The sequence below is a fragment of the Prunus persica genome, chromosome G8 (genome assembly GCF_000346465.2).
Source record: "Prunus persica cultivar Lovell chromosome G8, Prunus_persica_NCBIv2, whole genome shotgun sequence".
Taxonomy (NCBI): domain Eukaryota; kingdom Viridiplantae; phylum Streptophyta; class Magnoliopsida; order Rosales; family Rosaceae; genus Prunus; species Prunus persica.
In genome coordinates, this window is record NC_034016.1 from 20418346 (window position 1) to 20431010 (window position 12665).

At 35.3% G+C, this 12665-nt stretch overlaps 1 protein-coding gene across 1 annotated transcript; it reads right to left on the minus strand.

Annotated features, from left to right (window-relative positions):
• On the minus strand, positions 578–11900 carry LOC18767000 (myosin-11). The gene is made up of 28 exons (XM_020570337.1): positions 11862–11900; positions 11240–11368; positions 10322–10465; positions 10063–10208; positions 9822–9978; positions 9540–9598; positions 9170–9329; positions 8938–9087; positions 8709–8845; positions 8467–8613; positions 8273–8374; positions 7908–7965; positions 7724–7825; positions 7178–7215; positions 6538–6664; positions 6276–6446; positions 5974–6105; positions 5785–5894; positions 5592–5652; positions 4984–5161; positions 4524–4723; positions 4325–4393; positions 4131–4205; positions 3766–3828; positions 3283–3489; positions 3015–3154; positions 1910–2166; positions 578–1515 (listed from the first exon to the last, which is right to left on the minus strand). Exons 1-28 carry the CDS (start codon positions 11862–11864, stop codon positions 1469–1471), a joined length of 3369 nt encoding a protein of 1122 aa, XP_020425926.1. The 5' UTR covers positions 11865–11900; the 3' UTR covers positions 578–1468.

Consider the following 12665-nt stretch of genomic DNA (forward strand, 5'->3'; position numbering starts at 1 on the left):
CCTTATACCTGCAGACATATATACATGATGAGATGGGAAACTAGCTTAGCTAAGCTAGGGGCTTGTTATCAGTGGGAAATAGGAATATGGGAATATATGTAAAAGCATGAAATATATAAAAGCTCTCTACGTACTTGAGGGGGTGGGTGGGTGCACCAATTCGTATGAAGACTCTACAAAGATAGGAGTTTGTATACATAAGAATTTATTTACATATATATTTGGAGTTAAAATGGAAAAAAGAACCAAAAAAATAATTCACAATTAGATGTTTTCCTGCAATTTAGTTTCGAAACAACATTTAACTTTTTAGAATTTTTTGTTGTCAAATTTAACTTTTTAGATGACAATGTCTTATTTATAAAGGAATGTGATTCATTTGAAACATTTTCTTTTTTATTTAAATGCATTTAAAGTTCACAATTTGAAATCCAAGCTATAACATATGGTATAGGAAGCCTCTTATGTATATGCATATACTGCAGTATGGAACAAAGGAAAGCTTAGTAGATCGATGTTTCGGGATAGTTTTACTGAAATTGAGGTGGTTTCCCCTTATTTTTGCCTCTACCCTGAACCGATTTTTCATCGAAATTTTTACAAGAAAAAAATTGTCGTTTTTTCAATGGTTAATAACTTAATATATTAGGAATGCAAATGGCTTCGATCACTTGCATTTTCCTGCCAAATGTAAACCAACAATGCAGGTTATTTAGAAGAAGAAAAAAACAACACATTTTGGCACTAGATTTTGCTTGATCTGAATACACACACACACACACACACTATTTGTAAACGCCAAACACCACTATCTATGCTCAACCCCTAAAACCAACACCTTCAAGTTATCTAATAATTAAAGTTAATTACACTGACGGCCAATTAGCTAAAGGCCACGTTGTCTGATTCATGACTAAAATGGTAAAGTAAGAAAGACCGAAAAAAAAAAAAAAAACAGAAAACGAAAAACTAAGGCAGCAAATACTTCTGCCCTTGGGCAATACATTGATAACGAACTCCTCATTAGCTTGCTGCTTCTTGTTAAGTGGTCTTTTGTGTTCTCAAGTTGAGATGGAGGTCCCATTACATTTGAACAAGATAAAAAGTACCGTCTACAAAGACAATGCAGAAGAAAATTAACTTACTCAAGAGAGTTTTATGATCAACATTTACGAACAATAAGCCCACGGCCGGTTATCAGGGCAAAGTGAAATCACAAAGGATGTTAGTGGATGAGGTCAAACTACATTCTACTCTAAAATTTACTACATTTGACCCCTTCGCTAACACTACCTGACTAAATGATCTACAGCTTCCTGAGAGAAATTTGTCGATCTATGATCCTGTATGAAGCATACGGGACGATATGTTCAAGTCTGGTGTCCTATATACAGTGCCAAAAGTCTGACGTTTTATGAGAGACCCATATCTAAGCAAGAAAGAAGAAAAATAATTAGAACAGGCTCCGTCAGAAGAAGTCATCAAAAGCCCCCCCCTCCTTCTCACTTTCAGATCCTGCAAAAAGTATCATCGAGGGAAAAGGAAAACATAAAACAATGAAACAGAACTTATAAGTTATAAACATAACCATTTTTATCAAAGTTGCAAGGAGATAACACGATGTGCAAGGAAATGATTTCTGAATTAGGGTATCTTTAGAAATTGAAAATATTCTGACAAAATCAGTTCTTTTCTCACATAAAAAGAGGTGGCAACAAGCTGATCAAGATTGCGCTTAATTGCAGCGAAGTAATTTCACCATAGGAACACTACACATAATATCATTATTGTCTTTGGTACAATCAGTTACATAGTGGGATCAGTTGCACACTCACTTAGAAAATTGATGTTCCTTCTGGATTATAAAGTACATATAGCCAGAAAATCAAAATACACACAGCTAACTAACCTGAAACATCTCCGGCTGAAATGTCCTGAACTATGAGCTTGAGAGAATTGGTGCAGGGGGGAGAAAAATTAGCTGAGGTTGGAGTTGGAGCTGGAAAAGTAAAATCTGAGTCAGTGGATGAACATTCAGAGTTACTGGAAATGCTATCGGACCCTTCGTGTCTAACAAAAGGTCCTGCAGTTGTTGAACTTGATTTGGATGCGGTAGATAAGATTGTTTTCAGTTCCGAAACTTGGTTTGACATGCAATATATCATCCTGAAACACACTAGATCATATCTAGAATTAGTCAACTGATTTATGAGCAGCTTTACAAACATCATCAGAATAATTGTAACTTTTCATATATGTAGAAATCTAAATAAGACAGAAGTAATGTTTGCATCATTGAAATGCTGCCACTCTTTGGTATTCTCATGTCATTCGTTTTCTCAAAATGATTTTCACTTATAAACTATATATTGCAGGAAATACTTCAAACAAACAAAATGGGTTAAACTGATGGGGCACACGAGCAAGTAGGAAATTGTGTTTTTTTTTTCAGCAGGTAAGACGCACCAAATCAAGCTATATAACCAAATTCATATAAAATAATCTCATTATTGCCATATGAAGAGAACCTTCAAATTTTTTTTCGCTATATGCAATTACAAAGCTTTGAGTTGCCCATAACAAAACCAAAATCATATTGCTAATAATTTGACCTATGTACCCAGAGAAAAAGTATCTTATTTGATAGTCGAAAGTAATTTAGACTGGGAAACTCATTTCAATGACTGTGAATTGAAATTTAAAAAAATAAAATAAAATAAAATAAATAAACCTATAAGACACTTCAAAATATATATTTTATTATATTCCTAACATATAAAAACTATATACTTAAATCCTAATACAAGCGCTTAGAACTAGTCATATATTTCATTTGCAAATTACATCATAGATTCCAAGTTTGTCAGGTTCACAAACGAGCCTCTTTGACCCAATGGAAAGTCAACTTGATGAGGAAATACCATATTCAGTTCTATGTAATCCATGCACAAGATGAAAGGGAGAAATGAAAAAATGATAAGAGTATAATTCGTAAGCGCATCAACGAGTACTACCTGTTCAAAGAGTCCTGAAGTTGATATACTATTCTTTCAGTTTCCTCTAACTTTTTACGTCCTTCCTGACTTGATACCCGAGCTTCTACGTATCTCCTTTCACACTCATTGGCTCTTTGTTTTTCTGCTTGCAGCATGGCCTATGTGAAAAGAGATGGAACATTAATTTGTAGGTGCTACAATTCCTAAACCAGTTTAAGATGAGAAAAATAACGGAACAAATCTAGAAGAATGGCAATTCCTAAGCTATTGGGTCAATAATCATTACCTTCAGATTTTCAACTTCTGCAGTAAGAATTTTGATCTTTTCAGCATTTTTTTCAGGACTTGGGATTTCTTTGGTAATATCTTCAATTTCTATCTGTGAAACCAGAATTTTAGATGACACGTCTGTTTCACCAACTTTGATTACATTACTTTGCACGGAGGACTCCAACTTTGTTGCTTCCACTCCTTTTGCCTTTTCCAATTCAGTCTGCACAAATTATCTAAACCTTTCAGTAAAAAGACTTGAAAGGGATTACCTAGCATGATGCTTCTGATTTTGTATGAAGTATAATAGTTGTTTGTCATTGATTTCTTTATGAGAATTTAAAAGCAGAGATATTTGCTGCAACATTATGGTTGGGCCATTGATTTCAGCATTTGGATCATGACATAGGAATTCTTTGAGAATAGGGCATACTTCTTCAGTTTCTACCTGTATAACGAGACATTCAAACAACACATTTGTTTCATTAACTTTGCTTACATTAGCTTCCACAGAGGACTCCAACTTTGTTGCCTCTTCTCCTTCTGCTTTTTCCAAGTCAGTCTGCACAAATTATCTAAAATTTTCAGTAAAAGAACTTGAAAGGGATTAGCTAGCATGATGCTTCTGATCTTGTAGATAGTATAATAGTAGTCCGTACACTCATTTTGAGAACACTATATATATGTATGTATATATATACATATATATTGAGTTGCATTCACTCAACTAATTAACGAAATACAAGATTCATTTTTGCCCAGAACTATGTTGAAGCAATTTTCCTGCATGTTTCTTTTGGTCATATTTTGAGGATATGAAAAAAAAAAAAAAAACAAATGCCACAGAGGAAGCTAGGTAATTACCTGAACAATAACTCTCGGCTTAGATTGCATTCTACATCTAAAAGCATCACGAGCAGCCATTGCTCGTAAACCTGTCTGTAGACAATTGAAGAGAACTCGGTTTTGAGATTTTCTTGTCAGGAATATCTGCAAATTCTTTGAGAATGTGAAAAGCAACAAACTATGTATTATAGCGAAACAGGAAGCTGGTTCACCTGAATAATAACTGCCGCATTAACTCTATATCTAAAAGCATCACGAGCAGCCATTGCGCGTAAACCTGTCTGCAAGACAGTTAAGAGATCATGAATTTGAATCTTTTCTCGCCGGGCATTAAAACAAATTCTTGGGAAATGCAAAAAGCAACAAACTATGTATATATCAAGTTAGCAACACAAGAAGCTGGGTAATCACCTGAATAATAATTGCAACCTTAACCCTATATCTAAGTTCATCACGAGCAACCATTGCCCGTAAACTAGTCTGTAAGACAACTGAAGAGAACAAGATTTTGACATAGTCTTTTCTCGCCAGGCGTTTACGTGCAGTCTTCTGAATTTTAACTACAGCATTCACCCGCTTCTTGAGCTTATATAACTTGCGAGCCAATTCTCCTGAATCATAACAACGATATACTTGTGAAATAGTATATAGAAAATTCTAGTATATGCAGCCAATTATAAAGGTAGTTAGTATACATAGCTGATAAGAGCACTAACTGCCAGGGTAATGGAAAACTACATAAATGAATAAGGGGGATGGGGATCACACTGTAACCAAATCCTTCAAAATACATTCAATCAGCTGAAAAAATTCAGGATTTTGCCTTTGAAAAAAAGAGGTAAATAGGCTTTCCCTTCTTTTTTGCACTCACCTCTGCAAAATGATTGTACACAAATAGAAGCCTCCCGTATAGAAACGTACTTTCTACGAGTAATACGAGTTCGGCCTCGCCTTTGAATCACATTAGCTGAGTCGCCAAGCATGAGTGTTCTCTTTGCATCTAGCTCAGCCATCTGACCAGCTCTTAGGAAAACCATTGTTTTCCCTATCTGGAAAAAAACTATTTACAACTTAGTTGAATATATATGATGTCTTGTGAAAAACACCCAAAAAAAAAAAAAGATATCTTGCAAGTTAAAGACATAATATTTAATTTTGATGTGATTTTTCAGACTGGCCCTATAAATAGGCCATGAAGCAGCTGTTTTGAGGAAACTTCATTATTGAATTACAAAAGAATTTTCAGTCTTGAGTTTCTATCTTTCCCTCCTCCCTCTTCCGTTCCCTCTTCTTTTTGTTATTTTCATTGGGTTCCGCATCATAGCTACTTCAGTCAACAATAGTCATAGGTTAGGAGCTTGCTTTGCAATTGTGGTTTACCAACAAGGCGAAGCCAAGTAGGAGTTTCAGAAATTTCTGTTGTGAATCTTGTGTCTGTCAACATAAGAGTGATTGATACGAAGTAATGGTTCTTATTACCTGATAATCTTTAAGCCCCATCTTCTCCAGAATCTTTTCGCAGGCTTCGTTTTCAGGAAAGCTGATAATATAGGCATTAAGTTCAGAAATGGGAACATAACCAAAACATCCATGAATAAGCAGAAAAGCGAGCAACAATATGGAAGATAACAATGTGACAACATTAAAAGTGAAAGCATAAGGTGGCACTTACTCCATTTTTAGAACCTCAGGGGCCAGGATACGAAATCGAGTTAAAAATTCAAAAAAATTCCTGTAAGTAGGGTATCCTGCACATTTTATTCGGACTGCCTCTAAAACACCCTACACAAATAACAAAGTATAAATGCCACCAATTGATAATAAGTAATAGTACTGTACACACAGTTCCCGTTGTACTTACACCAGAATGTAGTTGTTGCACGACATTGATATTCTCAAATATTGCAGGCTTTAGGACATTATTTGGTTTTATACATCTAATGTAATGTGGTTCTGTAGCATTTAGTGTTTCCATCAAGTGTTGGAGTTGTTGCTGCATCAATAAGGTCAGAAATTAAGTTTCACCTTTCTGCAGTAAATTGTTTCGACACATGGAATAATTTGATAATAATTTCTTGGGCAAAATCCAAAACAATTGTAAGCAATTTTCTTTCTTTCTGAGACCAGAATGGTAGACAAGAAGATAACCAGAATAGAAGATACCTTAAAACGAGAACTGATAGATGAGAACTTGGAAGATTTGGCCGCCTCCTCAGTAAGTGAAGGGAAAAGGCCTGCTACGAAAGAGCATTTTGAGGCACTCAACAAATCTCGATGCTCTGGAACAATATAGTCTTTATTTTTGTCTAGAAATTGATCAGACTGATATTGTACCTAAAAAAAAGCAAAAATAAGTGAAGATACTTCAGTGGAAACCACAGTACAGACGATGCATTTCAGAACAAAATACAATAACCAAGCCCACCTCTCCTGCATAATGAACAATGGTGAAATCTGAGCGGGTCAGTTTTGGCTTGATGAAGCGTTTGTTATCTTTGAATGTCTGATACAGCTTTTGAGAAAATGTGTCATGAGTTGATTTTGGAAACATGCTGTAAAGAGATAAAGTTAACCCCCCAAAAAAAAAATTCTGATTAGACAATGGTTGGATGTGTCCTTTTTCCATCTAATTGTGCAAAGAACTAAAGTTTTATAAAAACGTTTCATAAAGGATATTCAAAGGATTAGATGGCCATCAATAAAATATCTAATTGATTAACTTGGTGGGCATGAAAAGCAGGGCCAGAACATTTAATGTAATGGTGGAATCCATACTTGGATTACAAATTTACACTGAAAACAACAGTTAATGGATAAAATATGGAGCAGTTTCTGGATTTCATACAAATCTGGAGATATACTATTCATTTAATATGAAGTACCTGAGCAGGAACCTCTGTGTGAATGTGTTTGTGTGTCATTTCAGTCAAGAACATGGGGATTTTACCATCCTAACTTCACCTAATGAAGCATTTGAGCAGGAGCTTCTTTGTGTGTGTGTGTGTGTGTGTGTGTGTGTGTGTGTGTGTGTGTAATTGCAGCCAAGAATGAAGAGATGTTCATACCAAGCTTCATCAAGCAGAGCAATAATTCCACCTTTTTTCTGCAGAAGCGCAATCAATTAGTTAAATTGTGATGTGTGGATATAGATGATTCAGTATATTACTTTCTCACAGTTTAACTGCTGAATGAACAGATCAGCAATACACAAAAATGAAACCACGACAGTAGATTCAATGTACCATTTGGAAACACATGCAGAGTTTCACCAATTATTAGTATTGCTTGAAAGACATTCTGGCTCCAGAATAGGGGATACAAATCAGCAAACATGAAGTCCCATATATATGATCATTCATAAGGACTAACATCATGAGTGATGCATGATGCATCAAAGGAAAAGGGACAAGTCATTGCTTTTAGAATAATTTAAAGTTGGAAACTTAAAGGTTATAACATGTCGGCTTCGTGTCACCTCCAATGGGGACAGACTTATAAGAGTTTACGAGCTATGTAAGTGCTTTTCTGTTTACCAGTTCACATGAGAAAACATTAGAGGGAGGGAGGGGGATGGGGAAAGAGAGAGAGAGAGTGAGAGAGTGTAAGAAGACCTGTTCAATGAGATCCAGGACGTCTTTATTATCAACAAATTCTATGTAGCTCCAATCAATTTCCTCTCTAGTGTACTCCTCTTGTTCCGACTTGAATACATGCTGAATCACATCATAACACTTAGATGGTACATTGAAAAGAATGACTAAAAACTCAAGTTTTCAAGTATGACTAACCTCATACCTTGTTGAAATGTTGTTGCAGCTTTTCATTAGTGTAATTAATACAGAACTGCTCAAAACTGCATTAATGGAACATAACAAGTTAGGACTAAGAATAACGTAGTGGGATTCAAGCTAAATTAATCTGGGATCCTCCTTTCTAATTATTTGTAGCTGAGTAAATTCAGATTCAGCAATATCCTGAGGATTCCCAAGTACCTTAGTGCAGGTCAGAAGTTCACGCCACCTGATGCTAGGTAGTATTAGGTCTTCTTATGCATACCAAATATGGATGAGAATGTATTTTTGTTTATGCTAAATGCATAAAACACAGAACCCTTCCCAAACATATCCATGCATTCTAAATTTTCGGCAATCAATCATTACCTGTTAGTTTTAAAGCTTTCAAAACCATATATATCAAGGACCCCGATCAGACATTTTGAGCTAGGGTCTTGTCCAATTGAGACATTGATTTTATCCACCAACCTGGACATAAAAAACAAACAGAAAAACCAATATTGTTCTTCATTTCCACAGTAAGCAGTTTAGTAAAAATGATTCAGAAGCTAGCATCTTACCAGTCAAACAAACGAGAGTATATAGTCTTGGCCAAACCATCTCTGCTAACTGTTGCGCCATGGGGATCAAGACTTCTTTTAATAATTTCTTCAGGAGTAACCATTACACGCTTACACAGTGCATCTTCCAGTGCACGAGGATTACACCTGATATACGAATAAGACATATGAAAACTGCACTGTGATTGACCAAAAAAAAAAAGAGAGTATGAATTATGTCTAGAGCAAAGCTTGCGTCGCACATTAGAAGTTCTGCTGTCATTTGAAGATGAAAAAGGGATTCATCATTTTTCAGAACAGATGAATCATTATCTTCCCCATTGGCAAAATCAATATTACCAAGATGAAGAATTGCAGCAACAACACTGAAAATAGCCTCCTGAGAGAGAGAGAGAGAGAGAGAGTTATTCCCAGATTTTCTATGCTTAACTTAGCATTAAACAAATGCAGATTTAAATCAAAATAATATACCTGTTCTACTACACTTATTCCAACAACATCCATGGCTCTCCTTGTGGAGAGATAATTATGTTCATCACTTATACCATCCAGTTGATAGCAATTTGATTGATTAAGATAGTGATATGACTTAGGATCTCCCAACTTATACTTCTCTTTTTCCTGATATGACTTGAAATCTGTCAACCAGAAATTTTGTGAAATATCAAAAATATTCACTGAAGTAGAAAACTGAGCTATGTACCTGTTCCGGAGCAGCACAAAGGAGATAAAAACAGTGATAGTTACGCTCTAAATCAGAAATTTGGCAAACACGAGATCGCTCTAAGAGATAAGTTCTGATGGCTGCCCCCGATATTCTACCACGTTTATCAAATTGAATCTCAACAAATTTCCCAAAGCGGCTGCACCAATATATTCCAGAGAACAACAGTGGGTACAGAAACTATTTAGGAAATTTCATTGTCTGGTATAAAGATTTAGAAATAGATCATGTAGATCCAAAGACATGCCAAGCGTATTTTATTCAAAATATATTAAACAAAACAGTACCAACAGCAAAAACAGCACCCAAAAGAAAAAAAAATTTCTCAAAGCATTTAACAATTTCTCACCTGGAATTGTTATTCTTAACAGTTTTAGCGTTACCAAAGGCTTCAAGAACTGGATTTGACTGCACCATGTCAGTTACAACAACAAATTTTTTAGAAGGGTACAAGTTAAAACAATAAAAGAAATATTACACAATTCAGAAAAAATTAATTAATTAAAAGATTGGCACTTAACATCATTTTCTTTAGTGATGGGAAAGGATATTTATGCAAGGCTTCAGATCTCATTCTACCATTAAATAAAAACGTTAGCTACAGTAATATGGTTTCAGCTAATCAGCTTACTTCTAAAACTTGTTGTTCAACAGTCCGTCCTTCAGCTGCAGCATTTCCGCCCAAATAGGCAAGGTAGCGCATAAGCATTTTAGTTGTTTCAGTCTTACCAGCTCCGCTTTCCCCACTAACCAGAATAGAGTTGCTTTTACCCTCATTAATCATTTCCCTGGTTAGATTTGGAAAATTCAGTAAAGTAACTGCATCATCTTTTAAGGAGGAAAAAGTAGGATGCAAAAGAAACACAGTTCACCTGTATGCAGCATCGGCTATTGCAAAAACATGAGGACCCAGTTCTCCAAATGGCACTCCATTATACCGTTCCATCATAACAGTATCATACAGATGTGAGAGACTTTGGAATGGATTGATGGCGATGAGAATGTTTCCGGTGTAAGTCTGCCATGATGTCAAAGTATTATAACAGAGACGCCCAAAGCTGCAGTGATTAATCATTTTCTTCACCAGGGTGTACATTAATTGATCGAAACTATAGCTAAGAGAAATCTTACATAAATTTCATTGCTCTCATATCTAGTTGCCAAATTACAAAGAACTCCAGGTTCATGCAAGTATGATAGCTTAGTCATGTCATCAACTCCACCAGCAGGCATATCCATATCCTTTGGATATATTTTTGACACCTTTGCAACGACCTGACCAATATGAAAGTAGGTCGGTTTAAGAAATAGACAAACTGGTATTTCAATAAAGCTGCATATGAAATGAATTTTGGCACTTGACTTAAGGGGTCCTTTTTTCTATACAAGAAAACTCCTATAAGAAGAGATTTTCTGTCACTCCCAAAGGGGTAACAGAACTGCATAAATTACTGCAGAAACTCAAAAATATAACAAGGATCATATGCTTATGTAATCTTTCAGGATCAGGAGAATATAAAAAATCATATAGAAGTAGGAGAGGAGGAGGAGAAGGAAAACTGATGGAAAAAGGGGAAAGCCACATTGATGCGGACACATCCAACACTAAACAGCAGGTCCGTTTTCTTCTTAAATAACATCTTTAAATTTCAAAGGAGAAACAAGAATCATGCAGAAAACTCCTGCAGAAGCTTGTTTAAAGAGTAGTGTAAGGCCATTTTCTGTAATTGTTAAGAAAAGGCTTTCGTACTTGAATTCCATTTCTTAACTCTGTATCTTTAGTTAGCCAAAAATACAAAAAAAATAAGAATCACAAGCTTGAAACACAAAATTTGGCCTCAAAACTGCTACTTTTTATCCTATGACCCAAACATGTACTAATCAAACAAATTCCAACAAAGATAATGCACCCAAAATTCTTGAAACCGAAACCAGAAAAATAGATTGGAAAAATGTTGGATTTAAAGACAAATGAATAAGACCAAAAGATTAAGATTTAAATAATAACAACTCTTCCAACCATAAAAAAAGATAATAACAACTCTGTACCTTATTCCCATTACTAATTTGAATTTCAGCATCCTCTCCCTTAATATTTATTACTTCTCCATCAATCCAAACTAATTCTGGATTTTCAACCCAAATTTGAGAACCAACAACAATGGTCACTGGCTTGCCCTGCAGCAGTTGAAAAAATTTACTACATTATCAGTTCAATGCCTTCTTTTCCCTTTCAGTAAGCAGTGAAAAGCTGGAATGTTAGTAAAAGTAGCTTAAATCTCTTTTGCTTTCATAATATGTACCACAAATAGTAAGCTATACATGTTCAGTAGGTACCAAGAAAAAAAAAAAAACTCATGGGATCTCATAATTTAGCGCCAAAGTTTTCAATATAAAAACCACTTAGGCAGTCTTCCTAATGACTATATATGTGTGTCCATGTAGCCTATTTCCGAATGTATACTAAAAGTTTGAACAATTACTTGGAAACATCAAACTTTCTACCAAATTTCTTAGATGCAAACCTCCATCTGTACTCTATTTTTCTCAATCTAAGGCACCTAATTCTCTATTTTTCTGTGAAAAAATCACATCAGGAGCAGCATTTGCCTTTACTGCATCTTCATGGAAAATTCACATATATAAACGAGAAATATAAAACTAAGTTTACCATTCTGATCGATTCTCAGAGAGAAACCCAGAAACGTAGCTACTCTGCTGAATACGAATCAAAAATCCATCAAGCTTTCAACGATCTTGGTTCCGATTTCTCATCAAAAATGAAAGATTTAGACTGGAAAACGAAAGCTTGCAGAAGTTACTTACTCTTTCTTTTGTTTCTTTTTCTTTGTTCGTTTAGCACTGCCTTCGTGTCCTTTGGTTTGTGGAAGTGGCAGTCTTCGCACGCCCCACAATTTCGCCATTCTTGTGGCTCTCTCTCACTCTCTTCGCGCCTTACTCTCACTCTATTGAGAAGAAAGAGACGACTGTTAAACGTTTATTTACAAAGAAAGGAGTTAAGGCGCTGTTTGAATTAACGCAACTCCAACGCGTTTGTTTTCGCGTCATTTTAACGTCTCGTTAACTGATTTTTTGGGCTCATTACTAATTTTAAAAAAAAGCATCTTATTTCTTTGGGTCCAAGCAAAGCGGTATAAGACCAACGGGTCTGAAAGTGACTTTGAGCCCAACCCTACCTACTCAATGTGGGCCCTAAACCAACAGTCAATCTTAATCGGGTCAACATTGTAATAAAAATATATCTAATTTTAATTGATTAGTAAATTGATCTAATCATGTTAGATTTGTGTTTCTAAATCAAATTTGGCAAAATATATAATATAAGCGCAAACTCAATTACTTTTTAACATTTGTGTATCAATCTCACACAACACACAAACTCAAATGACTTATCATATCGAGAGTAATGCTATTTAGACACACAACATTGACCACCTTAACTGACCACCTTATG